We start from the raw sequence: 27,073 nt of genomic DNA on the forward strand, positions 1-27,073 counted from the left end.
ATGTTAGTTGAAATGCTAAGGCTTTCAAAGTGGGGCTTTAAAGTCACTTTTTAGAAATTGTATTTTTTTTTTTTTTACTTAATATAGACATGCCAACATTATTCTGACTGAAAGAAGTAGACAAGGTCATTCAACTCCTAAAAGCTTATTTTCCAAAAGCACAGTTAGGTCTCAGCTTTCGGGGTGCTTCCGGCTTTATCAAAAAGACAGAAAATACTGGTCACTGTGTTTCTTTCTCAAAGTGCCGACGGTAATCTGTGTATGAGATAAAGGGCCAATTTCCTATAGGAACCTTCTCTTAGATGGGAGAATATTTTTAAATTAAACAATGTTAGTGTAATATATTTAAAGGTAAATCACAAATTCTAAGTCTTCCAAATATTTATTTACTAATATGTAAGACATGGAAACTATAGAAATCTCATTAAAGGAAGTTACTTTGATGAAATTTGCTTTTTGGGGGGTATGATTGCTGTTCGCCCTTGAGGGCAATTTGCTTTGGCTCAGGTAAGCAGGCAAGCCCGTTTCTCCAAGGCGATTCCAACTCCACGCTCCTCAAAACCTTAAATCTTAAATTGAGTTATTGGGTGCAGGTCGGTTCTCCCACAGAACCTCCCAGCTTCCGGAACAGAGGGGCGGGGAAGAAAGACTCTGCTTTTTATTTCAGAGCTGACGTTTGCAATCCTAGTGCACTAGCAAAAAAAAAAAAAAAAAAAAAAAAGAAAAAAAGAAAAAAAAAGAAAAAAGAAAAAAGCTGAATTTTCCGCGCTCTTCTGGCAAATTGGCGTCCACTCTCTGACGCGAAACCAGAGGAGGAGTATTCAATGGCGACAGGGCGCTCTTTGAAGCCGGCTCCTCGCGGGGATTCCGGCCCAGGCCGCCGCCGCGGTCCCAGTCCGGCTGCAGAGAGAATTGGAGAGGATGGAACCTCCTGCTTCCCGCGGGGCGGAAGGAGCGCCAGCGCCTAAGGTGGGTCACCTGCCGGGAAGGGAACACTGGTGGTGCAGACGCACGTGGGAGGAGCACAGGTCCCGGGTACAGGTGCCGAGCTGGCGACTTGGGGAAGAGGTAGGCTCGGGCTCAGACCAAGCAGGCGTGAGGGAGTAGACCGGACGTCCCAGGTTTGCAGTGACGGCGGAATCACCCACCCAGCCGCCTCACCTTTCTGGAGCGCTGGTCCTTTCCCTTGGACTGAAACCCGAGGGGCCGCCGCACCGGGTGGGTGGGACCGACTACTCCAGGACCCGCTGTTGGAGCTGCGTGCCAGGCGGGGCTGTGCCGAGCAGCTGAGCACAGAGTGGAGCACCAGGCACCTAGCGGGCCGGACTCGGGTTGGCACCCAAGCCGGCCGGACAGCAGTGGGCGCTCGCGATCCTCCTCTGCCCAAAGCGCTCTCCCTCCGGGCCCGGCCTCCTCCGTCCCCTCCTTCTGCTCCTGCTCCTCCTCCTGCTCCTCCCCTCCTCGGGATTGAGCACCAAAACGCCCGCCTGCAAGGTCCTAGGCGCGCTGGCAGCCAGGAGTCGCCGCCACCACCACCGGGTCTCAGTGGGTGCCTGCGCCTTTTCCCCGCCCGCCTGCCCCGGGCCGTTCAGAAACTTGCTCCACCCGCCGCGGGTGCTCGGCAGTACTGCCCATGGCCCAGCCCAGGAGCCTATTTAGGGCGCGGGACGGGCTGGACAGAGGCGCGGCTCAGGTGAGTGCGGCGCGCGCGGGGTGGGAGAGTGGCAGGACGCAGGTGTGGGGGGCTCCGAGGAACCTTAGTCTGGCGTTCTGGACTTCGGGCAAGTGCAGAACCCAAGAAGAATCGGGGCTGGAGCAGGTGGAGTGGATGCAGAGGGAAGCAGGAAGAAGAGGCTGGGGATTTTCCCATCCTCCTCACCTCTTACCCTAGCACCTCTGCTCTGGAAGTCCCGAGGGACCGGTTGATCTGTAAGGACAGGGATCCGGATTTCTGACTCTTACTGGGTTGGGTGTTTTTCCCCCCAGCAGAGTCGGGAGGTTCGCTCCTGCCAGCTGCTTGGCGACCGCAGCTTCAACATAGGACCCTGTGGGCCAGCGAGAGCGCAGCACTCAACGGAACCTGGGTACCACCTGGGGCCAGAAACTGGGGCAATGACACAGCCCGCAAAAGTAACTCGGTCGAGGGAGCCTTTGGAGGTGGAGAAGCCTTGGTCGGGTTTGCCTTTGCATTTGGTTGGAGATAGGCATCTCCCAAGGGAGAAATTGAGGCGACAGCCCTGACAATAAGTAACCCCCAATGCTAATTACGTGAGGGTCTTTTTTTTTTTTTTTTCTTGTTACTTTTTACTGATATTTTTTCCCCTCGTGGGTTTCTATTTCCGGGCCCTTGGGCAGCGGATGGAGGTGAGGGATGGCGGGGCGCGAACCTGCGGTTGGAGCGCCTAGCCCCCAGATCCCAAGAAGGGTTTTATTCGCGGAACTTGACCTCGCCAGGTGCGCTCTACCAGCCAGGGGGCGGACCACGCGCTGCTCCTCCTTCTGGCCCCAGCCCGTCCCGGGAAGCGGAGGACAGACCCAGAACGTAGGCGGATGATAGGAAGAAGCAGCTAGAGCCAAAGCCGGGTGCCGGCGCGGGATGGGGTGTGCTGGACTCTTGCAGTTATTTGCCGGCGCTATAGGGCTTCCATCTCTTTCCCTCCCCCGGGAGCCAGCGATTCATCGCACACTCAGGTGCTCTCTTGGGCCGGGGGTTGCATCCTTCTCTCTTCCTCCTCCTTTGCAGAGCCAGTGGTACCCTTGCCTCGCCTTGCGCGAGTCTCGCTCCTCCCTTCCCCACAACGTTATCATGAGCTATTTTTTATCTACAACTTATGCCAAGATGCTTTTGGGGGGATTCTAGGGAGGCCACTCCAAATCCACTGTCTTTGCGCTGCGCTCCGAGAAGCAGTCTCTTGCTAGCCTGGAGCAGCCTCAAGGAGTGGCGGGGAGGGGAGCCGAGAACGGAGGAACCAGTCCGCCCTCTTCTCCTCCCTCAGCGCTAGCCCCGGAGGGAAACCCCACCACCAGTTCGGCTGCGCCTTCCGCCACTAGCCCAGGAAGAGGGTCCCCAGACGAGTCCCCACGCTCTCGCTCTCAGGCACTGGGTGCTCGGGGACTGCTGAGGCAGCAGCCTGGCACAGGCAGGATCCTTCATTTCCACCCGTGCGTTCTCGCTTTGCAGGCAAATCTCATTTTATGTTGTTGAAATGCTTCCACCCAAGGGTTAATTCCAGGAATTCCATCTTAAAAAAAAAAAAAAAAAAAAAAGGAGGGAGAAATAACCCAACTTCTTCTGCCGCCCTGCATTTCTAAAGCAAAGCGCATCCTTTGGCGTTCGGATTTTTTTCTTGCTTTCTGCATTCCTGGTAATTTTGGGTAACACTGGGTGCAATTAGAATAAGACTTACCTACTAAAATTCCAAGAAACGCGCGCTTGGCTGCAAATCCCTGCCTTACCCTTCCCTTTGTATATCCAGCGCTTAGATTTTCCCCCACAGGATTGCAGAAATAACATATTGAAATGGACCATTGTGTTACATAAGGTTTTCTCCAGCGTTAAGCGGAGAAAGAACAGCTTCTAAAAGAGTCTCTCCAGGTTTTTGGTTAGCCCATCTAACTCCTTCAGCTGAGTTTGTCAGGGATGGACAACTTCATGACTAAGCACTCTTAAGTGAAAGTGGTTAATTACAACAGCAGCATAGATGAAGATTCCTTAGTGAGGCTTATTAAGCTGTGCTTCTAGACTGTGGATCCTCTGTGAAGCCACAGGGTATACAATGCTCTGCAGTTTTAAGATGGGAGATTTTTGTTCTGAGAAGCTGGTGAGAAAGTGGCACCTTGAGATGGCATCGGAAAAAGCAAAGGGTTCTTTACTTTCCTGTCATTATGTCTAGGATGCAGCCTCAAGTCCTCCCAGGGTTCCCCCAAAAGTTGGAGCATGTACTTTTCTTATTAAAATAAGAAATTATTTTACTGGAAAAATCCGGGGGGCGGTGTCTCTGAAGGGAAAAGTCACATGGAAGCTTTTCTTGCCTTGAATTGAAACTTGATGTTGACTAGGAAGGGGCTGGAAAGATGGCCTGGGTGGTGTAAATGGTTTCATCCGTGCACAGTGCCTTTCGAGACCACGGCATCTACCCATGATGGCATATCCCCACTGTGGTTGCTAAATCGTGTCTGTCTATGGGGGCTAAGGTTTGGAGGAAGGCACGGTAAGATGTATTGGGTGTCCTGATGAAATTGAGCCTGTCCCCTGGGTCAGTGCTCAGGCACCAGGTTTCGGGGCCTGCATCTAAGCCTGGGTCCCTGTGTTAGAGACAGTTGTTGTAGGAGGAGTGGTAACATTTTAGCAGCTTCCAGGGAAATGCAGTAACTTTCCAGCTAGTGTTGGAAAAAATCAGGGCTAGTCCTCATTTTTTCCCTCAACCTGGCTACTTGACCTCGTGCTTTCAATTGAGGCTGCTCTTTTCTTACGGCAGAAGGCAAGAGAGTGCTAGCTGGATTTAAAGTTAACTTCTTAGCCCATGACCTTGGGCAACAATTTCTCCCTCCCTGAGCCTAAGTTTCTTCCTCTGCAAAATAGTGATGAAAAGATTATTATAAGAAAGTGAGAAAATGTATACGAAATGCATCTTGCTGATTATAGGACACTTGTGCAATTGTAAAGGGTAAAAAATACAAAAAAAAAGTTTTATCGTAGATCTATTTTAATGTTCATTTTAATTGTAGTTTGCATATGTCTGAGTAAATTACATATGCTAAACATTAAGTGGGAGAGATTTCATATAATTGGCCAGTGTCTTCTTGTGATCACCCCACCTGAATGCTACAAGCAGCGGGCCTCACTGCTTCTCAGAATGATTCCTTTCTTGTTTTCAGGATCACAGTCAATTTTTCGAGTTTTTTTCCTTTTAACATAATACATGTGACATGTCTTAAGAAAATCTATTTGAAGAGAAGGCCCTGATGTTAATTAATCAGAAAAAGGAGAAAAGTCATAAATGGGCAGTGACTCCACTGGGGAAAAGTAAAACACGACCAGTGTCACGAGATGACCCGGGCCCCCCTGGTCTAAATCTTTCATCAGTATAATGCACTGACTCCCCATTGCATTTTAGGTGTTGTTCCAAACTGTCTCCAGAACCTAACTCAGTGCCTGCCTGGCACTTAGACATTCAATAAGTATGTTTGGAATAAATTGAATGAATGATTGGACTGAATCTTCACAGCAACCCTGGAGAGCAGATGGCGTCATTTCTATTTTAAGGATTTGGAATCTGCCGATCGGAAAACTTAATTAATTTTCTAAAGGTACAAAGGATTCCAGACTAGAATTCAGGCCTGTCTGTTCTTATTCCACTCTGCAGTCGTGCCTGTAGTGCCCTCTCTCTTCAGACTCACTTAAAATCCTTCTAAGCAGTGGGAACCAAACATCCTATTGAGGAAACACAAGCTTCCCTTCGTAGAAGGGTTTTTTTGATGGGAGATGGGCCTCTTTCTCCTTGTCCATATCTCCCAGCCCTGAACTAGGGCTTAGTTGAATGATCCCACCTGGGGCCTGGAATCTTGAAAGACTAGCTAAAGGACACAGGGACACTGGAGTGTTTGTTTACCACCTTGGGTCATGGATCAAGTGGCATTGGCAGCGGTAGGCATGTCCCAAGCTGTGGTCCCAGAGGTGCCTTTTCTGCAACACCATCTTGACGTGCCCCTGGTGCCCAGGTTCCTTTCATTCCTTGTCATTTTCCAATCCTGGCTTGTCAGCTTCTCGGCAATTCCTAGAGGCAACCCACAGTCTTCAAGTGAATTCCCTTTCTCCCTGACTTAGCCAGAATTGCAACCTGCTGATGTACAGCTTCTCCCCATTCATCTTCAGGCCTGTCTCCAGCATGAAGCATCCTTACCTTCCTTTACCCTTGGGGAATGAAGTCTATAGCTTTTTCAGATCGTTAGAATAATATCTACTGGGCCGTAGTTTGTCAATAGTTATGTGCTACTACAAGAGGTCTAGAAAAATGAATACATTATTCTTCCAAGCGATAGCCTGAACATAACAGAAATAGATCCCTGTGGGCATCTTTCTTTTTCTCTAATACATGCTTTTTGGTAGTTTTCCAGCAGGGGTCGCAAACTCTAATGCCTTCAGCCAGGCAAGTAACAGCTTGAGTGGAACAGGACTTGGGCCCTGTGCCTGAGTAAGTGGGGGTTGTAGTCCAGATCCAGCACAGGGGTTGCAGGCGGGACTTCAGGTCTGCTCTTGCCAGATCTGGTTATGTTTTTTTTTTTTTTTTCCAAGATAGACTGTCAATTCACAGTTTTATGTGAAATCTACTCACTTTCAAGTGCCAGCAGCTAATTCAATATTCCTCAATAACACCATGTGGGCCAAACCAAACATTTCTGTGTGTAAGCCTTATATCTGTCACACAGGCCTCCAACGTATGGCCTCCCAGTTTCCAGGGACATAAGGGAAATTTGGAATATGAAATTCAGGAGAGTATGTTATTCAGAATATCGAGGCAAGAGTGTAGGGGCATGGAGTGCAGACGGTGCTCTGGTTAGTTACTGTTTACATTTACAGAGTGAACCTCTGTTCGGGATGTTCCTTCTTCCTATCTCTGTGACCGGTTACAGCAATCGCATTTACTCCTTTAACACATGTTTATTGAGTTCCAGCCATGTACCGCGTATTGTTCTGCTCACTGGTGACACAGTAAGGAACAAAACAGATGGAAGTCCTAGCCCTTGTGCTTATCTTCCGGCGGAGGAGACAGACAAAAAGCAAGACAGATAAGCAGAATCTCTCCTAGTTAGATAGTGATGTGCTAAGGATTAAAAAATAAATAAAAACTCGGGGAAAGTGATAGGAAATATCAGGATACTGGGGAGGAAACTTAGGCTGTTAGCCAGGGAGCTTGCAGTTCAGTCTCTGGCTCAACATAACCTAAAGTTAAGTTTCATTATCCAACATAAATATTTTCTATGTGGGAGTTTGATTGTATCCTGGGACTATCATCTGGTGCATAGTTTTGGATATTAGGCTATACTCTCAATTTTAATAAAATTGACTATTGAGCACGTTTATTTTCTGCCATGTACCTGGCATTGCATTACGTATTAGAGTACATTGATGAACAAAACCAATCAAGGAGTACGCTGCAAGGAAATTACAGAACAGCATGAAATACATTAAACATGATCTCAAATGATTAGGCAACTAAAGTGATTGAGGACTCTGGTAAGGATGCCTTAACTGTTGAGTTTTCATACTCAGAACTCTGACGTTCAGCAACCTTTTTTGACGGCATCTCACTCTTGTCGCCTAGGCTAGAGTGCAGTGGCGTGATCCCAGCTCACTGCAACCTCTGCCTCCTAGGTTCAAGGGATTCTCCTCCCTCAGCCTCCCAAGCACCTTTTTAATTGATCTTTTATTTTGTTCCAGGAACAGTTTACGTCTGTGCTTATTAACTTACTTTAGGCCTGCTCCCATCGTCCATGGAAATTTTTTTGAGGCTTCCATTTCTTTATCTGGCAATGATATTTTTATTATAAAATTTCATTTTGCATTATGAAAAGTATTTAGTTTTTAAAATGTGTTCCAAGTGTAAAGTGTGTTTGTGCCCTTTGAGACTCTGGTACACCTTCTTCCAACTCTGTCCCCACCTTTGCTATTGATTGCTGTTCACAAGGCAGTTGTGCAGGAGGTTAAAAAAAAGTTCTTGTCATTGGTGAATCTGCCGTTGAGTATGGGAGTCGGATAAATAACCGAGTCTCTGCCTGTCTCATGAGATGGACCATCTCAAGAATATTTCCCTTTCATCACCCTATTTCTTTCTTTCATAGTAACAATTTCTTCAGTAATGTAATTTGGTAGCAAGTATGTTTATGGAGTCACCTTGTTACTTGATTAGCTTATTTGCTTACTTTCTCACACTCTCCCATCAGAACATGTGCTCCAGGACAGCAGGGGCCTGGAAGTATATGTTTGCTCCAGTTCCTAGAACGGTATATTGCTCAGAAAAGAAGAAACAGGCAGCATTTCTGTCTGGGGGAGTTAGGAAACACTTCATGGTGGAAGAAATATTTAAGAAACGAGAGAGACATGGTGAGAACAGCCAAAGAAGAATGATAAAACACAGTCAAAATTGCATAGCCCTCAAGCCTTTGTTGAAAACTCATTTGTCTATTTTAGGGATTCCCAATACGGTCAGTCCAGCTGAATAACTGGCGTATTAATACAAGCCCTTTGCTGAATAGATCCTGGTCTGCTTGTGCAAAAGCACTCTGGCATGAAAAGAATGTGGTAGATAATTCCTTACTTTCACATAATGTGACAATACCCACAGCCTATTTTATCTCTCGTACCCAGTCCTGCGAGGGCCACAGGGGAGCCCTTACCATCTTCATTTGGTATTGAGGGAAACTGAGGTACAGGAATGAAGAAACTTTTCTTAGAGATGCCCAGAGTAAAGGGGGCAGACTTGATCCAGGGACAAGATTCTCTACCTGCTGTGAGCAGTTGGCTCAAGGTGGAGATTTGTTAAATCCCTGGAGAACTGAGTAGCCTACATTTTCTATAAGCAAAGAAATACATTTAGATTTGAAATATTCACATCTCCTTTCATCCCTCAAGAACTTCTATTTCAGCATTTTAGGTCTTGTCGAATTTCCCCTAGAATTCCTGCAGATGAAGTACTTGTACACCCTGCAGTAGGTTGTTTTATGTAAATGTCTTCATTCTTTAGTTTAGGAGGGTAAATCAAAGTTCTGTATCAGCAGTTAAAATACAGGGAGAGAAAGGTGATTTCAGATGCAGCTGAAATGAAAAGACATGCTTGCCTAGCTGTGCTCCGGAAAACACATACTTGTGTGGCAGGGAATGAGAGTGGGCTGGGAGCCTCCTCTGGAAAACTGGCTTGCACTTTACTTGAATTACTTCTAAAACCAGATCTTTCCCAGTGTCCTGGGTAGGAAGGAGGGGGAGGGTGTTGGTTACAGATTTCTGAGATTAGATTTTGCAGCTATTTTTGTGGTTGAAAGAGCATGACTTTGGAAGTCATTTATATTTGAATTTCTGGCCTTGTTCTTACTGGTTGTGTCACTCTGAGTAATAGACAATTTTTCTGGGCCTCAGTTTTTTTCCATACTCCCATGAGGATTGAGGGAGATGGCCAATATGTAGTGCCTAGCACAATGCTCAATGTGTTTTGTCTTGTGTAGATTTGCCAGATTTAGCAAATACAAATACGGAACACCTAATTCAATTTGAATTTAAGACAGACAACAAATAATGTTTTAGTATAGTATGTCTCAGATACTAAAAAGTAAAAAATGTGTCATGTTTATCTAAAATTTCAATTTAACTGGACATCCTGTATTTTATTAGCATCCCTATTCTCCTAGTAGAAGTTTTGAAAGATTCTTTTCTGAAAGTTCTTGTGCCATAGGAAGATAAAGAAAGCAGTGTAGTCTTCAAGATGAAATGACTTGTCCAGGGAGTACGGTCCAAGGCGAAAGAGAAGGGCTGTTTTCCTTGGTGAGCTAAGCAACAGAACAATCAAACCAAAGCAAGCTTATTTCTTTGCTTAAAAGGACCAAAAGAAGTGTAGACCAAAACAGAACTCTGGGCATTGAAGAAGTGAGCCCGATTCTTGCCTATGTCACCAAAGCACAAGCCAGATTATTCTCAACACCCTTCAAGAAGAAGGTATTTCAACCCTGTGAGGCCACCAGGGTAGTGTTCATTCCGCTAAGATAGAACCTGATTAAATACTAACATTGCTCCAAGCTCGTTACTGTAGGGCTGGAATCAGGAAGACTAGCCTCACGCAGGGTTCCACTGAGTACACTGAAGGGATCCTTTGTGCTTTGAAAACTCACACCTGAAATTGCTCCTGCAATAAAAGCTAATAAAACTGTTAGAGAGCTTTTCAGACTCGCTCCCCACAAATAGATGAACACAGATTATAAATTGAGTCTGAGATCTCTCCTGACTCCATGCTGTTCTGAGGAGGGCTGTGAAAATGTTGCATTTCCGTTTCAGGCGATAGTCTAATGCGGAACTAAATTAACAAGAGTTTTGTTGCATGTGGACTTTCCAAAGCAGAGTTTCATGCTTTCTTCAATAGTGAGGTATTGCTTATGCCAAAATAACGGGTTCCTCTTGCGTGTAATATCAGTGACTCCTCGTTTAACCTGAACTTCTTACTAGCAGGGTGTTTACGTGAAATATGGGCCAGAAAGAAGGTAGAACAGCATTGTGATTAGTGTGAAGGCTTTACCAGCCAGAGAGATATGGTTAGAATCTGCTATGCTCCTTTGCAGCCATGCCGTAAGAGGCGAGCTACTTTACAGCTCAACATCTCAGTCTCCCCCTCTGCAAAATAGGCTTAATTAAAACTATAGCACAGATTTTATTTCATGTGCATTAAATTAATAATTTATGTCATGCACTTATACAATGTCTGGTTTACTGTCAGAATTTGTTTTTTTAAAGATGCCATTAATGATGAGGGAAAGCAAGGAAGGCCTCTGGATTGCAAACTCAATGTTCTATCACAAAGACCACAGACTAATTTGTTTTATCAAATTATATTTTTAATGGGTTAAACGTGCCCCTACCATATATGTTTTCTTACTAGAAGGCCCCTACTTTTTCTTTTTTAAAAATTTTATTGTATTTTATTTTACTTTAAGTTCCAGGATACAAGTGCAGAACATGTAGGTTTGTTACAAAGGTAAATGTGTGCCATGGTGTTTTGCTCCACTCATCAACCCGTCATCTAGGTTTCAAGCCCTGCATGCATTAGCTATTTGTCCTAATGCTCTTCCCCGCTCTCCCGCACCCCCAACTGGCCCAGATGTGTGTTGTTCCCCTCCCTATGTCCATGTGTTCTCATTGTTCAACTCCCACTTACGAGTGAGAACATGCGGCATCACAAACTAAATTTTATGCGTCATATTCATGGGATAGCGTCTCAGTCTTTTGCCCTTTGTTTCTTTAGTCTTAATTTATATCATGCAAGTAAGCACTGTTATTCATTTTCTAGGCCAACAACTGAGATGCAGCAATGTAGCAAAATATGGAAGGAACAGTGAGAGGAAGATGCAGAAAAAGTACAGGGAGAGGAAGAGAAGTGGGGAGATAAGATGAGATGGACGGAGGGTGAGAGAAAGGAAGAGATACAAGACAAGAGAACAGAAAAATCATGAAAAGCAGAAAGAAGGATTTGAAGAGCATAGAAGTCCAGTGACGTTTTGTGACAGGGTGGTCTTCAGCAGCCCCTGAGTAAACCCCAGTGCAGCCAGGCCACTCCCTCTCCCTGCCTCAGCAGAGCTTCTCAGAACCCCAACACAATGCCTCATGACCTTGAGGGAAAAACATAGAAACTGTCGGGCTCCAACTAGAAAGCATATGGAGCATGATAGGAAAGGGAGCCATGTACCTTCTCCACAGTCTGTTTCTGTGACAGCTGAACATCACAGATGAAAACTGAAGACAAGGAACCTGAGTGCCATCTTGTGGAGGGACAAGCCATGGTGCCCCTGTGGGTCCTCTCACTGTGTGTGGGTTTGGTTTGGTTTTAATGGTTTGCATGGTGTATCCTGGCCTTCCTCCTGTCCCTAAGCCCCACCTCCTGCTCCGTGGGAACTGAGTCTTTCTGGGGTGATGAGTACATTGATGCCAGTCATTCTGTGATGCAGGATCATTCTTGGGGCCAGAGCTCCATTCGCAGTTTGAAATTCGTGGTGGCTCTGGGCACAAGAGACTTTTCCCTGATCCAAAAGGGAGTGTAGTATTTGAAGCATTTGACGATGGGGAAATGACTTGGCATCATTGAACTTTGGTCGCCTTATCTGTCAAATGGAATTATATTTCCTTATGGACTTTTGTTGTGGGAACCACATTTTATGATGTATGCAAAGCACCCGTGAGAGAGCTTGATATGTAGTTAAGTGTCTATAATGTGGCACTTAATAGTAATGATTATTTTTCTTGCTGGTAAGCCTGATTTTGATTGAAAAGCAGATTACAAATGTCATCATAGATCTAGCTGCTTATTGCCTTCGAGTCCACCGCTGCCTTCTGGCCGATCCTCCCCTCCAGGTGGCTAAAGTGCCACAGTGTCCCAAAGCAGCCGATCTCATCACTCTGCTCTAAAGTAGGAGGAGAGCAAGGTGCAGGGGGGCTGCGAGGAGGGGGGCTCTCTTTTAATCGCAGAGGAAAATCTTTCTCAAATGACAGAATATTTTCCCCTTGTGTCCCCTTGGCCAAAAGCTAGGTAGGTCACAGGCTCATAGATAAAATAATTACAGCATAGGAAACTGAGGCAGGAAGACATTTGAAGCAATGAAAAAGGAAAATGAATCGACTATGGTAACTCTGAATTGATCCTTCTTGCCTTCGGGCAACAATTACACTTCTGTTCGTATATTACAATTGGAGATTGATCCTGCTTAGCTTCATCACTTCTCTTTTACTGCGGTCTTCAGCTAAAACACAAATCTTATATCTTTCTGGCTTCTGTTTTGTTTTTCCTTCCCAGCTCTGTCATTTTTACAGCCATTTGCAATCTGCAATATTTCTCTATGTTAATCTCTCTTGCTAACCGGAGAAATCTTTGTAAAACACAAATATAATCAGGTTATTGCCCAGTCCTGTAATTCAGAAAGTTCCATGGATTTCCATTATTCATAATATTAACGTTTAACTGCAGGACTTTTAGATGCAGGAAGAGGTCAAGTCCCAGCCACATCGCTTCATCACAATATCACCTTGGGCGGGTGAATAACCTCTCTAAACTTCAGGTATTCTTCCATGATTTTTAATTATGAATTTTTCATACACTCATTTATTAACATTTAATTTGTTCTAATAGATAAAATTGTGGGAGGATGGGGACTTTGTCTAGAGCTCCCCACTCCAAAAATCTGTCTCTAATCTGGACCAGTGCCTGGTAGACAGTGGTCACCCAGGAAATAATTGCGGAGTGAAAAACCATGCAACCTAATGCCCTCCATTTCGTAGAATAGCCAGGATTAAATACGATAATGCATTTACTTATTATTTTAATTAGAATGCATTTTATTAACTTAGAATGTTTAATACACATAGTGGGTGCTTGAAAGCTAGCTCTCCTTTTAGTTTTTTTTTTTTTCCCCAGTAATAAAAGTATTGCTGAAATTCAAGTTCTGCAGGATGGTTCTCACATTCTAATTTATTAAGCCTCATCATTAGCCACTCTCTGTTCTGTACACATACCTCATCATCTGACCTCAGGACCACCCTTTGTTCCCAGATAAATCAGGAACGTGAGCATTCACACCCCTGCACATGCTGTTTCCTATGCCTGGAACTTCTGTACGTTCTCCTTTTTCTTATCAGGTTCAGACTGTATCATTCTTTACGGGCTGTCTAGCTCTGTCCCAATACACTGCTCCCTCTCCATGGTAAATCACTGCCTGTGTGCCTTTTGCCTTGGATCACTCTCTTCCAGGTACTTGATGGAACGTGCTTTCCTTCCTATTTGGAGTTCAACAGGGCCATGCAAAAGCGAGGGGAACTGATATGTGGTCACCTGGCCTGAAGCTTTTAAGAGCCAGCCCATGCTTTGTGCCTGATCTCCTCCCCACCGGCCTGGTGACTGGCACTATGCCAGAGAGTACCTGCTCTGTCTTTCTGCCTCTCTGAGAGACAGAGCGGTGTCCTGCCACCAACCCTCATGAGACAAACAGCAAAGGGGGGAGGGACAGAGATGTAGGTGCTGATCTCAGGCTAACCTGACATACCCTGAAGGAGGCACCACCTCTCCAGTCCTGGAGCTCTCCGACTTGCGCAGCGGGCATTGTTGTCATTGCTCATTGACTTGGCTGCATCCCTCAGGAGACAGCTCCCAGACAGCAGGACAGAACCCCGGTCATGCCCCTTCATGCCCCTTCACACCTCTTGTCCAGAGTATAAGTCCTCGATCCCTGAGTGAAATATGGATTTATGTATGGATTTATGTGGTGAGAGGGGATGAAAGGAGGGGTCTTTGGTCATGGTTGTTAGGAAGTGAAAGTACCATTATGATAAACAGAATTATCAGTCTTTGAGGGGAGGCGGATCTTTTCGCTCAGATTGCCTGAGTTCAGATTGGCAGCTGTCTTTTGTCATCTCATGAAGGGTTTAAAGTGACCTGAAAAAATGTCACCTGGGTAAGGTCAATGCTACCTGCACTCTGCCCTTCCCTGGACTCTCTCATAGGAGTTCGTACGTGCATCAGCCCTTCCCCAACCAGGAAAGCACCTGTTCTAGGAACGTTTTACACTTTCAGTCGTACTGGAGCAGCCTGCTCCTGCTGGCTTCTCACCCCCAGACAAGTCTCCTTAGCTGCACATATTTCCGCAGAAACACTCTCTCTGCAGTGTCATCGGGTCATTTGGTGACACAGACCACCAGGCCCTATTCATTTAGCCAAACCCATGTGTTTGGTTTAAGATTGTCATCACCTGCTACTTTTTCTTACTTTAATTCTTAAGGTTCTCTGCTAAAGGCAGCACAAAGGCTAATTACCTTATAATAGTTGTCCTTTAGAAACACTAGATTAAGAGCCACTTTATGCTTTTTATTCTGCTTTTCCTTTGTCATCTGTCTCTGCATAGCTATCAATAGAGCAGCATTTTTGTGCTTTCACTGGAGAATGTTTCTTTCTTACTCATCAATTTTCAGAATGTTGTTTCTTTCTTTACTTATGACAATTATTTAAGCAGACAAAAATAGCTGTCGTTAAACTTAAATTATTACTGATATTTTTCTTTCACTTTTCTCTTCAAGTTAGTATCATTGAGCTATTATTGATTGAGTGAATACTATTGAGCAATTATTTACTGTGAGTCTATCACATGTCAGGTGGGCTAAAATGTTTTTTCTATAATATTTTACTTAATTCCACCTAAGAAAACAGGCAAGACAGGGAAACTAGGCCCAGAGTGAAAAATAGCTTCTTCACGGGCATGTAACTAACCCAGAATGTAAACCCAAGATAATTTAAACATGATTGCTTTGATCTTTCTGCCCCATCCATTTATTTCTCTATTTCCCTATTTACATACTTTAGCATGGACATTAGTTCAAAGCGTTGAACTTTGTTTTTGTCCTCACCAGACCCCTGAGCTTTCCTCAGGTGCCTTCTCCATGAAGCATATTCCAAATTTCCTTGTCCCAACCTCCTTAACGTTGATGAAATAGTGTCTGTTCCACAGTTTCCTTCATCTCCTTGGAATGGTAGTGTTTGCTTACATATCCATCTTTCCCCCTTACACAGTGGGTTCCCTGGGATGGGACCTAATTTTCTTCCTGTATTTCTGGGCTTGGTTACCTATGACCCAAGCAAGTAACATCTAACCCTCGGGAGTGTCTGAATTTGCTGATCTTACATTGTGGGAGTGAAGAAAGGGGATAATAATTGTAGAAAGAAATCCTGGATCCTAACTTAGTGACTCACAGTATTAAAATTCTCTCTCTCTATGAATCTAAGCATTGGAAGAAAAACTGTGAAAAACCAATCCAGAAATTTCAACACAATTTCCAAGGCTTTATTTAACATGAACTACTGTTCTTTGGCCAAGCCTACTCATCTTCCTTGGCATGTTGGACACTAATCAATCTGTTGGTTTAGATTTGATATCAATCTGCAATACAAAGCCAGGCCTGAGTGTTCACACTAGCTAGTGGGGGAAGTAAATATGGTTGTTAAAGCATAAAAGCAATGGGACTGATTTGACCAAGGCAGCCACAATCAGTTTTATTCTTTAGACGCCTCTGAAAACTCATCTTTATGGTAGCATGCTATGGGCTGGAACATTTCAGGACCTCTAGGCATTGCTTCCTTCATTAATGTACTGATGACCTTGAGAAGGTTGTGAGAAGCAGGAAGTCTTGAAAACTTAGTTCATCATTGGAACAATCACACACACGTGTATATGTGTACACACACACACACACACAGAGAGACACAGCAATTATATGCCACAGGCCCCTCCTGAAAGGAGATGGAACCAGGACTTGATGAGTGAACCTTGCTGAGGTCCCGTCAAATGTAATGAACATGATAGAATAAAGATCTACATAGCCAAGGCTCTCTTGCCTGCAGTTATACTGCTCTGCAAGTGCCTGACTGCAGAAGCTAAGCATGGTCAGGCCTGGTTAGTACTTGGGGTGGGAGACTGCTCAGGAAGATCCATTGTTTTATGCTTTAAAAAAAAAGAAAGGAAAGAAGCCTATCTCATGCAGCCTCCTGCTTGTCCTTCATTTCTCCTCCCAATATCTTTGCTTTTCCTTCTTTCTCATTAAGAGTTAGAGGAAGAAATGCAGTTATTAACAGATGATAACTCATGTTCACATGGTTTTTGTTTTTATTTTGAAACACAAAGCAATCTATTTCTAATTGTAGCTCTGCTATCATTCTTCTTACCTCATAACACATGAATAAGACCAAAATGGTTTTCATGCAGATCTCTCAGTCCATTGTCTATGAGTCTCTGTGTTCTTCCCACAAGCATCCTGTCCTTAGCCCTCTCACAGCCCTAACCCTAATGTGATCATGGCTGTTTGTGTTTTGTTTTGTACCTTCTCTCTCTATTGTTCCCTCTCCACACCCTATACCCTGCATGGTCCCAAGCTGTTTGAGGGAAGAGACGGGGTGGGTGTCAACCGCGTCTCTAATTTCTTAGTGCCTGATGCACCGTACACTTATTTAGGCCTTGACTCTGAATTGTGGATACTCTCACACCCTGATACTTTACAAAGTTTGCTTCTCCATTTGCTAAGGAAGAGGCTGAGTGTCATATGTGGCACAAACCAGGAAACTAGACCCCCGTGGCAGCTCTCAGTCCTCGGCTCTTGTCCTAAGCAATTCTACTCACTCCCAGTCGTCCATACCTCATTTAAGCCAGCAGAAGCCTTAGAGCCAACTGCCTTCCTCCAGCCTAAAAGGTGATTAAGCTGCATGTTTGGTGTGGGGATAAGGGAAATCTTATCCCACCACATGCCCCAGGTTGAAAGGATTCTCTTCTAATGGTTATTGTCACTGATAAACTTTTTATAGAATACTTATCTTAGTTAATTAGGGCTACTATGACCAAGCACCATAGGCTGGATGGCTTATGAACAACAGAAACAGACTTCTCACAGTACTGCAGGCTGGAAGTCTGAGGCCAGGATGCCAGCATCCTTGGGTTCTGGTGAGAGCCCTCTTCTGGGTTGCAGCCCCTGCTGAATTCTCCTTGTATCCCCACATGGCAGAAAGAAAATGAGCCAGATTTCTGGCCTCTTATAAGGGCACTAATCCTATTCAGGAAGTCTTCACCCTCATGACCTAATTACCTCCCAAGGGCCTCACCTCCAATACCATCATGATGGGGATTCGATTTTAACATATTAATTTTTAAGGACACAGACATTCAGTCCATAGGAGTACAATGCTTTCTTATTTGCCTTGTTTCATTCTAGTAATGGTTAAGCATTCTTCATAGATTATTTCTCAGTCTAACTGATCCACCTCTCAATCAGGTCCTAGGTTCAATGAATATTCATTGAATGAGTGCTAAGTATGATCTGAGTAGAATCAGAGCAGCAAGTGCAGGTCGAGAGGACCTACCCAAGGAAACAGCCTCTTTTCCACTAAAGGCTGTATTCTTCCCCCTCCCCATCAAAAAGACCTCAGCAGCTTAGAAGTTTGATATATGGTGCTACCTTTAACCTATAAAATGTTAGACTGATGCCCACACTGGTGACAAAACTCTGTGGTTAGCTTTTAACAACAATCACTGTGGCTAGGAATTTTGGATTCCGTAGCTCTTGGAAAATCCTCTTGAAATTTTGGATTCCAAGAGAGCTAAGCTCTCTTGGGGTGATCAGCCCATATGTTTCTCAGTCCTCTGAAGCATTCATGTTTTAGATTGATCTTATATGATCTTAGAATTTATGACCCAATCATTTTACTCTGTAAATAAGTCTTAGAGTATCCCTGTGTCTTGCTCACCGTCACATGGAAGTCAAGACAGAACCAGGGACTAGACCCCAGCTCCTATTTCCCAGTTCAGCACCCTATTTACCCTGGTGCTTTGGCCCTTTCAAGCAAAGAAGACTTCATGGATATGCATATTATGTGTCTGAATTATTGATGACCTGAATTGAAGCTTTATCAGTTATTGGGATATGGAAGTCTGACAGTGACAAAAACTGAAATTTGGTGGGAGTTTTCTACGCCAGCCCTGCTCTTTAACAGTTTACACAGTCACATCTCCTTTGATCCCCATGACAATCCCACGAGGTTGGTGCTGTTACTATCCCCACATTTCAGATGGGAAGATGCACATAGAGGTCGCATGGCTTGCTCTTGGTCATATGGAGTCAGTATGGGTGCAGCCAGGACTCAAACCCAGGCCCTTAATCACCAGCCTCCCCACTCTGAACTCCTGTGATTTGTCTTGATGATTCCTAAACTTCTCCTTCTGGCATTACTTTATTTAAGTAATCATAAATAACATTTTAAAAGTATAAAATGTAAATCATTTTGCATCCACATGCAGAAAGAACGAATGACCAGGCCACTGATGGTTTAACTTGACATACACCATTGCATTTAATCTGAAGATAGTGTAATTATAGTAAGAGATAACAAGAAATTACAGAGAGGGCTGTGTGGAGTGCACGATCTAGGTGTTGTTTCTCTGGATAGATTACATGGCGTTTAAATATTTCAAGATTAGCAAGATGAAAAAAACAAGCATCTCCTGTTTAAAGTAAAGCTTGAGTCAGAAGCAAATGAGATACTAATTTATTTGTAGAACCTGAGCATCAGTATAATGAAATATTCAACTTGAATGACACTTTAAAAAAATTTCAAGCAAGGGACAAATGGAAATCACAGTGGTGTGTATAGGTAGGTGGGCCAGAGGAAATAACCATGTACTATTGCTTTATTCAGTGCTATCATATGAACTGCAACAGTGTTTTCAGAAAAGGAAAAATGTGGTCAATATAAAATCAAAACCCACTAGGGAATACTACTTGTATTATTTCTATGCCAGTTTTCCCTTTGAGCTCTTTCAGGCATAGATGCCGCTTTGTCATTGCTCTACCCCTGGTGTTTTTCATGGTGCCTGACAATACGAAGCACTCTCTTAAATGTTTGTTTTTAAATGATCATGATAAACCAAGACCACACGTATCTAAAAAGAAAGATAATAAAAAGCTCCTGGGCCAAAACTGAACAAAAGTTTCCAAGTTACGCCATTAACTTTTCTCAAGTCAGAGCCTGTACATAGTGAAGTGACATTGCTGAGATTTAAGTTCAGGACTGTATGCTTCATCCTAATGCCAGGGCTATTTTTCCTCTCCTTTTTTTTATTTTTCATTTTTTATTTTTTATTGTTTTTTTTTTTTTTTTTTTCCTGGAGATGGAGTCTCACTCTGTCGCCCAGGCTGGAGTGCAATGACGTGATCTTGGCTCACTGCAACCTTTGCCTCCCTGGTTCAAGCAATTCTCCTGCCTCAGCCTCTGGCGTAGCTGGGATTACAGGTGTGCACCACCACGCCTGGCTAATTTTTGTATTTTTAGTAGAGACGGGGTTTCACCATGTTGGTCAGGCTGACCTTGAACTCCTGACCTCATGATCCACCCGCCTCAGCCTCCCAAAAGTGCTGGGATTACAAGCATGAGACACCACTCTCGGCCTCCTCTACCCTCTTTCTAAATTTCTAGGCAGAGGACTGAAGTTTCTCAAGCTGTGGGTCCTGTAGCCTCATCCACACCAGCACCTGCCATGGCAAATCTTAGCATAGGCTGAGGTTTTCCTTGTACCCCATTTAGCTTTGTCTCCTACTGCCCTGAATGAATGCTCCCATGGGACTTTCTTCTGAGCACGGCCAAGTCTTCTCCGAGATTGTGTTCAAACATGGCCTTTGCTGTGAGGTCCTTCCAGGCCCTCCCTGACCCTCTGCCAGCTCCCATCTCTCTCCTCTGGGCTCTTGAGTTTCCACGGATGGATCTATGTCTACTCTGAAGTCTAGTCATTCATTCCTTCCACGTGCATCTTCCACATTATAAGGTGCTCCTTGAAGACAGGGATGGGATTATTTCGGTGTCCCCAGGAACTCAGTACAATTTTAGAAACATCGTAGATGCCTTGTAAGAGTTTGAGTGATCACCTACGGGCAATGCATAGACCTTAGGCATTGCTCTCTGCAGACTTGCCATTCAGTCTTTTTTATTTTTATTTTTTTCCTTTTCTTCACTTTACTTGGCAAGTTATATCCATTTATGAGATTCCTAAAAATCAGCACTTTTCACATAAGTATCCATAGTTGAGTTTTGAAAAATGTGAAGATCAGACCACTCTGGTCCCTGGTCTCTGACAAAATCTGCCAGAGTTGGCAGCACCTGCTTCTTTAGCCAAACCACACACACAGCTGCTTGCCACCATCTCCCACCAGCCAGCTGGCTTCATACATAGATGTCACCTGCCTAAACCTGGAAGCATTTGAGTGCCGCCCCGGAAAGACACACAATGGAGGAAGTCCCAGCCAAACTGTTTTGCTTTCCTATTTATTCTGAGGACCACGTACTAGTCAGCTAGGGCTGCTATCATCAAATGTCATGCAATGGATGGTTTAAACAATAGACATTTATTTCCCACAGCTTTGGAAGCTGGAAGCTCAAGATCAAGGTGTCAGCAGAAGTGGTTCCTCATGAAACCCCGTTCCTGGCTTGCAGAGGGCCACATTTTGGCTATGCCTTCACATGGTGGAGAGAATGAGAGAGAGAGAGAGACAGAGTGAGCTCTGTTTTATCTTCCTCTTCTTATCAGGACACCAATCTTGTCAGGATCGAACCCTGCCCTTACAACCTTATCTAAACCTAATCATCTAAACCCCCCCACCTCCAAATACCATCACACTGAGGGTTAGGGTCTCAACCTATGAATTTGGGAAGGGAAAAAACATTCAGTCCATAACAACCTGGCTCAAGGAATGAGACAAATCATCTCTCCCTATTTGCCCATTTCAGGGGAAACAATTTACTTCGGTTTGTATAAATTTATTTTCAGCTGTGAATTATTCCAATCTTCATTGCCCCCCAAAAAAGGACAGATTTTGGAGGGCACATAACCTCCATGTGTATGGAGGTTAGTAAGATGCAAATTGGGAGACCCATGTTTCTGAGTCAGTTCAGTCCCTGCAGGCCTGACCTTGGGGTTCTTGTTCTCTGCTTACCTCCGTTTCTCTATCTGCAAAATGATGAGACAGAACAAGATGATGGCACGTGGCTGTTTTGCCTCTGATGCTTTGTGTGTCTTTCCTGATCATTTCTGGGTTAACACAAAAGATTTGTGGGTACTCACCATCTGCAGTGTGATCGATGACCATCCACCCCATCCAGGGGAGCTTCTTTAGCTAAGATGGCACCTCTCAGAGGCTCAGTCACCCCTGGAGCAGGGGCTGAAGCCATGCACCCCAGAGTGGGCCCAAGGCAGCCCAGCTCCTGTCTCCTGTCTGTTATGGGGTCCCTCTTCCACTCAGTTGCACTGAGTAATAGGAGAAGCCCTGTCTGTCCGCCCTCCTGTCACAGAGCTCTGCTGCGCAGTGCCTGAGCCAGTGTGTTTCTGCTTCTAATGAAGGATTTATTTAGGTCACTGCTGCCTTCTGCGCACAGCAATGCAGATTAAACATGTTGAGAAGTAACTCCTCCTCTTCCTTCACTGGGGGCCTGCCTCACCACTGCACACACCTGGCTGCTCATCATTCATTCAGGAGCCCTTTCTGAAGGACCCACGGCCACTGCGTGCCCTTCCACAGAGAACTGAATTATTTCTATGTGTCACTGTCCTTTCTTCTTTGAGCCTCTGTCTGGTTGAGTCACTGCAGTACTTTGCATCATGAACAAATGTGTTTGACTAATTATCATCCCAGGATCCCATTTATAACACCCAGGATTTTTCTTTTTAAGGGACAAAAATAACTACCATGATTTGAGAGCTTACCACAGGCCAGACAGTATGGCAATACCCTAAGCATGCCACATGTACTATTTTATTTAATCCTCACAGTAAATATGTAGGGCCAGTGCATTCAATCTCAAGCTCCAAGTTTCAGGGCTGTCTTGCAGATTTTAAGTTACAGAGCTAAGATTTGAGACTGGGTTTTTGGCTGTAAATCCTGTTAATTCCCAGAGTCTTCCCTCCATCTCCTGCCTCCCAAAATACAAACTCGGCAGCCAAAATCATCCCTGTCTATTTTGTCTACCACAATTGTTTTCAATCCTAGAATTAAAAATATACTACCCCAACAACAGTAGGAAACAAACAAATAAAAATCAAAAGACCTTGCCCATCTCTCCCCCGGGGCCAAGAGTATCAGAATCTGAATTGGCACCCATATTCTAAGCTCACAGGGCTCTAGCCATTCCAAAGACTATCGAGGGTTAGATTAGCTCCTCTGGAAATTTATGAGGAATACAGAATCCCAGGCCTCTGCTCAGGCCTCTTGCATTAGAATCTGCATTTGTAACTGGCTTTCTAAGTGACATGCGTACATATGCATGTTTGGAAAGCACTTTGCCTGATGGTTGTAACTTGCAGCCACAAGTCTCTCCCAGGAGGAAATCTTTAGTTACCTCTCATGTGAACTTTTTATCCAAATCCTTGGGCCCTAATCCTTCACCTGATCTGGGGAATAATGTTGTGTGCGTTGACTTCAGACTACCTATGGGACAGGTTGCATTTATCATTCTCATTTTATCAAAGAGCACTTAGAGGTTCACAAATAACACTGAGATGGGAATCCTTCTCCCAGTGAGCACACCATGCTACCTTCCTTGGCTTGCCAAGGCATCTCCTTCCTTCGATTTCAGAGAATTCAATTTATTATCCAGTTAAACTTTTGTAAATATGGCACCTCTCAGACATGCAGAGAATTCAAGGAAGCATAGAAGTCTAGAGGAGGAGATATTCGAATAGTCCTCCTCTTTTTCAAGGAAACAATGGGGCCAATTACTCTAACTTATCCCCCACTGCATAGTAAATTGGTCCAAGAAAGCTTATTAACATTATGTGGCCTGACTTATGATCCTTTCTACCCTAAACTCTTTTCACCCCATTCCACCTCACAGCAATTACCATAAGGAAATCCAAACAAAAGTGAATGTCAACATTCGTTGAAGATTGACATGTATAAGCAATTTCAAGAAAATAAATATTTATGTAGGTCTTGAAATATCACTGTCCTCTCATAGACTGACAGGCACAAACTGAATCTATTTCCAATTTCACTGTTTCCAAAATGACCTGTCAAGGATGAAAATCTGACACCACTGCGAGGTGCTCTTCAGTAGCTGTGCAAAGATGAAAGTGAAGACATTTTTCGTTCTTAACAATGAAAAAATAATCTTATACTGTTGATTGTCCAGAAGTTTGGTAGACTAAAAAAAATGACAGTTCTGTTGTTCAACCTGTCTTTCTCATGTTTCAGTGTGTTCCAGAAAATTAAATCACTCAACACCATGGGATTCTTGGAAAGAAGCAGTTCTTGCATAACAGTATAATAAATCTCACACTTCTTCTATCTCATTGTGGTTTTAAGTAAGCTCTCCCTCGCCTGGAATGCAATCCCCACTGCCCAAGGGAAAGCATCACAATTCAAAGGGGACAAAGGCACACCATGGACTTTGAGGATGGCCAGTGGAATATTTTAGTTTGATATTACCAGGTTCTGTGACCTTGAGGAGGTCATTTAACCTTAACAGCATGTTTCCATTTCTGTCATGGCAGATATGAATATGAAAGGCAGGCCATTAACATTTGTTGAATGACTGTGTGCCAGACACTGTGCCATGTATTTGGCATGGGTCATCGTATTTAATTATGATGACACCCCTATCAAGAAGATTTAAGCTCATACTTGCAGAGGGGAACATGGAGCCCCAGAGAGGTTAGACATTGACTGAGGTCAGTTAGCAATAAGAATTCTAGCCTGGATCTACCTGATTGCAAAAATCTTCTTTGTTCATCTACTACTCTTCACCACATTTTTATTGCTTAAAAATATAAAATAAAATGAGAACAATCACCTCTTGTAGTGTTGCAAGTATTAGAAGAAATAATTTATACTCAAGTGCTTGCCACCTGGCACCCAGTGAGTGCTCAGCAGGTAATCTCTTCCCTTCTAACCCTTTTGTTAAATCCTATAAGTGACTTATGGTTGTATGTTTTGATCATCCCTGCTACCCTACAGGAGATTCCTACCTGTGACAGTGTGTCATCATCTCTTGTTGAGGGGCTGTGAAGGTGTCCTACAGACCGACAGATGGCAGGCATCACTGTTCCAGATTCATTAAATGTACCTCTTGTAAAATATCCTAGTTATTTCATTACATCTATGAATATGTTCCAGCAGTGGGACTGAGAGAATATATTATAGTTAATTACATTTGAAATCTAGGTCATGATGTGAATTATGTAATAAGGAGACATAAGGAGAAAATGAAAATATTTTTGAAGGGTTGTTTCATAGCTTCCCCTCCTTTTTTAATCCAAATATTTTCTAGGCTCTCAGGTGATGTCGCCCAATCACGATTAGAAATGCTGAGTCCCCCTTTCAACTTCTGCTTTCTGCTTGACTCTCTAGAGACAGAAGTTTCAAACCCTTAAAGTTTCTCTTGCTACTGTGTTAAAATATGTTCCCAGTACCTTCCAGCTATTTTCCCGTCTACTGCATTTGACAAGTTCATTCAGCAAACAAAATGTCTAGAACGTGCTATATACCAGAAATCATGCCAGGCCCTAGAGGATAGAGTAGAGCAAGGCAAGACCTCCATTTGGAGGAAAGGCCTCCTTGGAAAGGAGTTTGGATTTAATTCCAAGTGCAAGGGAAGCCTCCATCTGGAAGATTCTGTGGACTCTCCATTGGGTTTCCCATGCCTGGCATGTGGCTACTGTCTTCACAGTGGGACTTGAGGAAGTTCACTGTTGCTGATAGGAAGGACTTTAATCTTCTCAGTTCATGAAACTCAGGCCTTGGGTTTTCACCGTAGAACCCAGAATACAGCCTCCCTGATAGAGGGAAGTAAACAGAGAGGTAGCTGGATCTCCCTTTGGGACCTATTAACCCATCTATAAAAGGAAGGCGGAGGTTCATTGTGCCCATCTTAGCAAGTCTCAGGTTTCATAGAAATTCCGTCCTTCATCAAAGAATTGGTGCAAGGCACAAATATTCAACAGGACCAAAGAAGTCGAGCCAAGTTCATTAACAACTTGCTCACTATCTCTAGACATTGCCAAGAAAAGTGAAAGGGACAGTGAAGTACCTGGCTAACTTTCTAGACACACGACTTCATTTCTCTGAACCTCACTTTTTAAAATAATAACATGACTTACCTTGAGGACTTGCAGTGACGATTACAGCAAGCCCTGCATGGAAAGTTGCCAGCCTAGTGCCTGCTGAGTAGCAATTGCTGCAGACGGGAGCTGCGATCATTGCTTTTGCCAAGGTTGTGGCCTCTGCTTCAGGTGCTATGGAGAATTCTGTATCCATGCCCATGTCAGCCAAGGGCTTCAACTGTCAAAAGTTCCCATTTGTTTACTTTTATCTGGTTTGTTTCCTGAGGGAGAAGATCGAATTTGCCTTTGTGCTGCCTGCAGGTTCAAACCTGTCTTCCTGTTCTTCTCCTGTTTAGGAAGCTCCTAATCTGTGAATGGGTAGGGAATCTTGCTTTCAGGAAAGTGTGTTCCACACTTAAAGAGCTCTCAGATCAAGAATTGCAAATGTGCTCAGTGCTCTCTGTCTCTATGCTCTCTAACTCAATTGCCACCAGTCATATGTGTCCTTGATATGTGCTACACAGGTAAATATATACACACTTGGATTTCGAAGACTGGGTAGAAAAAATGCAAAATCCTTCATTAATTTTATATAGTGATTAGGCCAGGTATGGTGGCTCACGCCTGTAATCCAAGCACTTTGAGAGACCGAGACAGGTGGATCACTTGAGGTCAGGAGTTCGAGACCAGTCAAACCCCATCTCTACTAAAATTGTAGTACAAAAATTAGCCAGGTGTGGTGGCACACAACTGTGGTCCCAGCTACTTGGGAGGCTGAGGCACAAGAACCACTTGAACCCAGTATGCAGAGGTTACAGTGAGCTGAAATCATGCCACTGCACTCCAGCTTGGGCAACAGAGGAAGACTCTGTCTCAAAAAAGAGAAATTATATAGGTGATTATATGTTACAGTGATAACATTTTAGATATGTTAAGCTATGTGAAATATATGTTTTAAAATGTGACCTTTGGAAAATGTCTGAATGCATATGTGATACAAAATATATTTATATTGGACAGTCCTGACACACATTGTTTCATTTCCGTCTCAAAGTAATCATTTGAGGCAGGTGGAATTATTACCATTTTACAGATGAGGCAACTGAAGCTAAGAGAGGTTAAGTCACTTTGACCAGGGTCCAAACTGGAGACAGGAATCCTGACTCCAGAGCCTGTGCAATTCATTTGGACCCTTCTACTGACCAGAACAAATGAGCAAGTTTGACCCTGTACTGCATGTACCCTGTGTGTCAGCTGACACTGGAAGTTGGTGGTCAGGGAGTTGTCATTGCTGGGTAGATTTTGTTGGGTTTTTCTTCTTTGGAGTCCCCAATACATTGTCATTATTTTACATTACAAGCACTTACTCGAAAGACAGTAATAACAGCAACTAGACTACAGAACTGGAATTCAGGAGCCAAAAGTCCTGGGAACAGATTTACTATGTGACACTGGGCAAGTCATCTTGGGGTGTGAAAGGCAGGGACTAAGTGACCCCCTTCTTCCCTGATGTTTATAATTTCACTGTCAAGATCAAGGTGGCCCACAGGAATGGCTTTATAGGTTCACCTGAGCTTAGGAATCTTTTTGTTTCTGAGAGTATTACAAAAAGGACCAAAAATCCTTTCTGTGCCCCTGGGAAGTCCAAATTATAAAACCACAAGAGGAAGTTGGCTCCCAATGCCCATGGTGTGCATGTAATATAAAACAGGTT

At 44.0% G+C, this 27,073-nt stretch overlaps 2 protein-coding genes across 12 annotated transcripts in view; one reads left to right on the forward strand and one right to left on the reverse strand.

The window, feature by feature from the left end:
* The window catches only part of LOC105487943 (uncharacterized), an 82,377-nt gene extending 60,638 nt beyond the window's left edge, over window positions 1–21,739 (reverse strand). For 7 of the 8 annotated variants that reach the window (XM_071093863.1, XM_071093860.1, XM_071093861.1 and 4 more), the window contains exon 1: window positions 21,388–21,739. In XM_071093863.1, the coding sequence (XP_070949964.1) occupies window positions 21,388–21,494 (107 nt within the window). In that variant the 5' untranslated portion in view covers window positions 21,495–21,739. Of the gene's footprint in view, window positions 1–1,161; window positions 1,382–21,387 lie in introns of those variants that run through there. The other variant, XR_011621522.1, reaches the window with a different exon arrangement.
* LOC105487944 (heparan sulfate-glucosamine 3-sulfotransferase 1) overlaps window positions 734–27,073 on the forward strand; it is a 31,152-nt gene continuing 4,812 nt past the window's right edge. The window contains exon 1 of one of the 4 annotated variants that reach the window (XM_011751606.3): window positions 734–969. The gene's annotated coding sequence lies outside the window, so the exon portion shown is untranslated. Of the gene's footprint in view, window positions 970–1,500; window positions 1,694–2,619; window positions 2,692–27,073 lie in introns of those variants that run through there. The other 3 variants (XM_011751604.2, XM_011751609.3, XM_011751607.3) reach the window with 3 other exon arrangements.

This window comes from Macaca nemestrina, chromosome 3 (genome assembly GCF_043159975.1).
Source record: "Macaca nemestrina isolate mMacNem1 chromosome 3, mMacNem.hap1, whole genome shotgun sequence".
NCBI classification, from domain to species: Eukaryota; Metazoa; Chordata; class Mammalia; order Primates; family Cercopithecidae; genus Macaca; species Macaca nemestrina.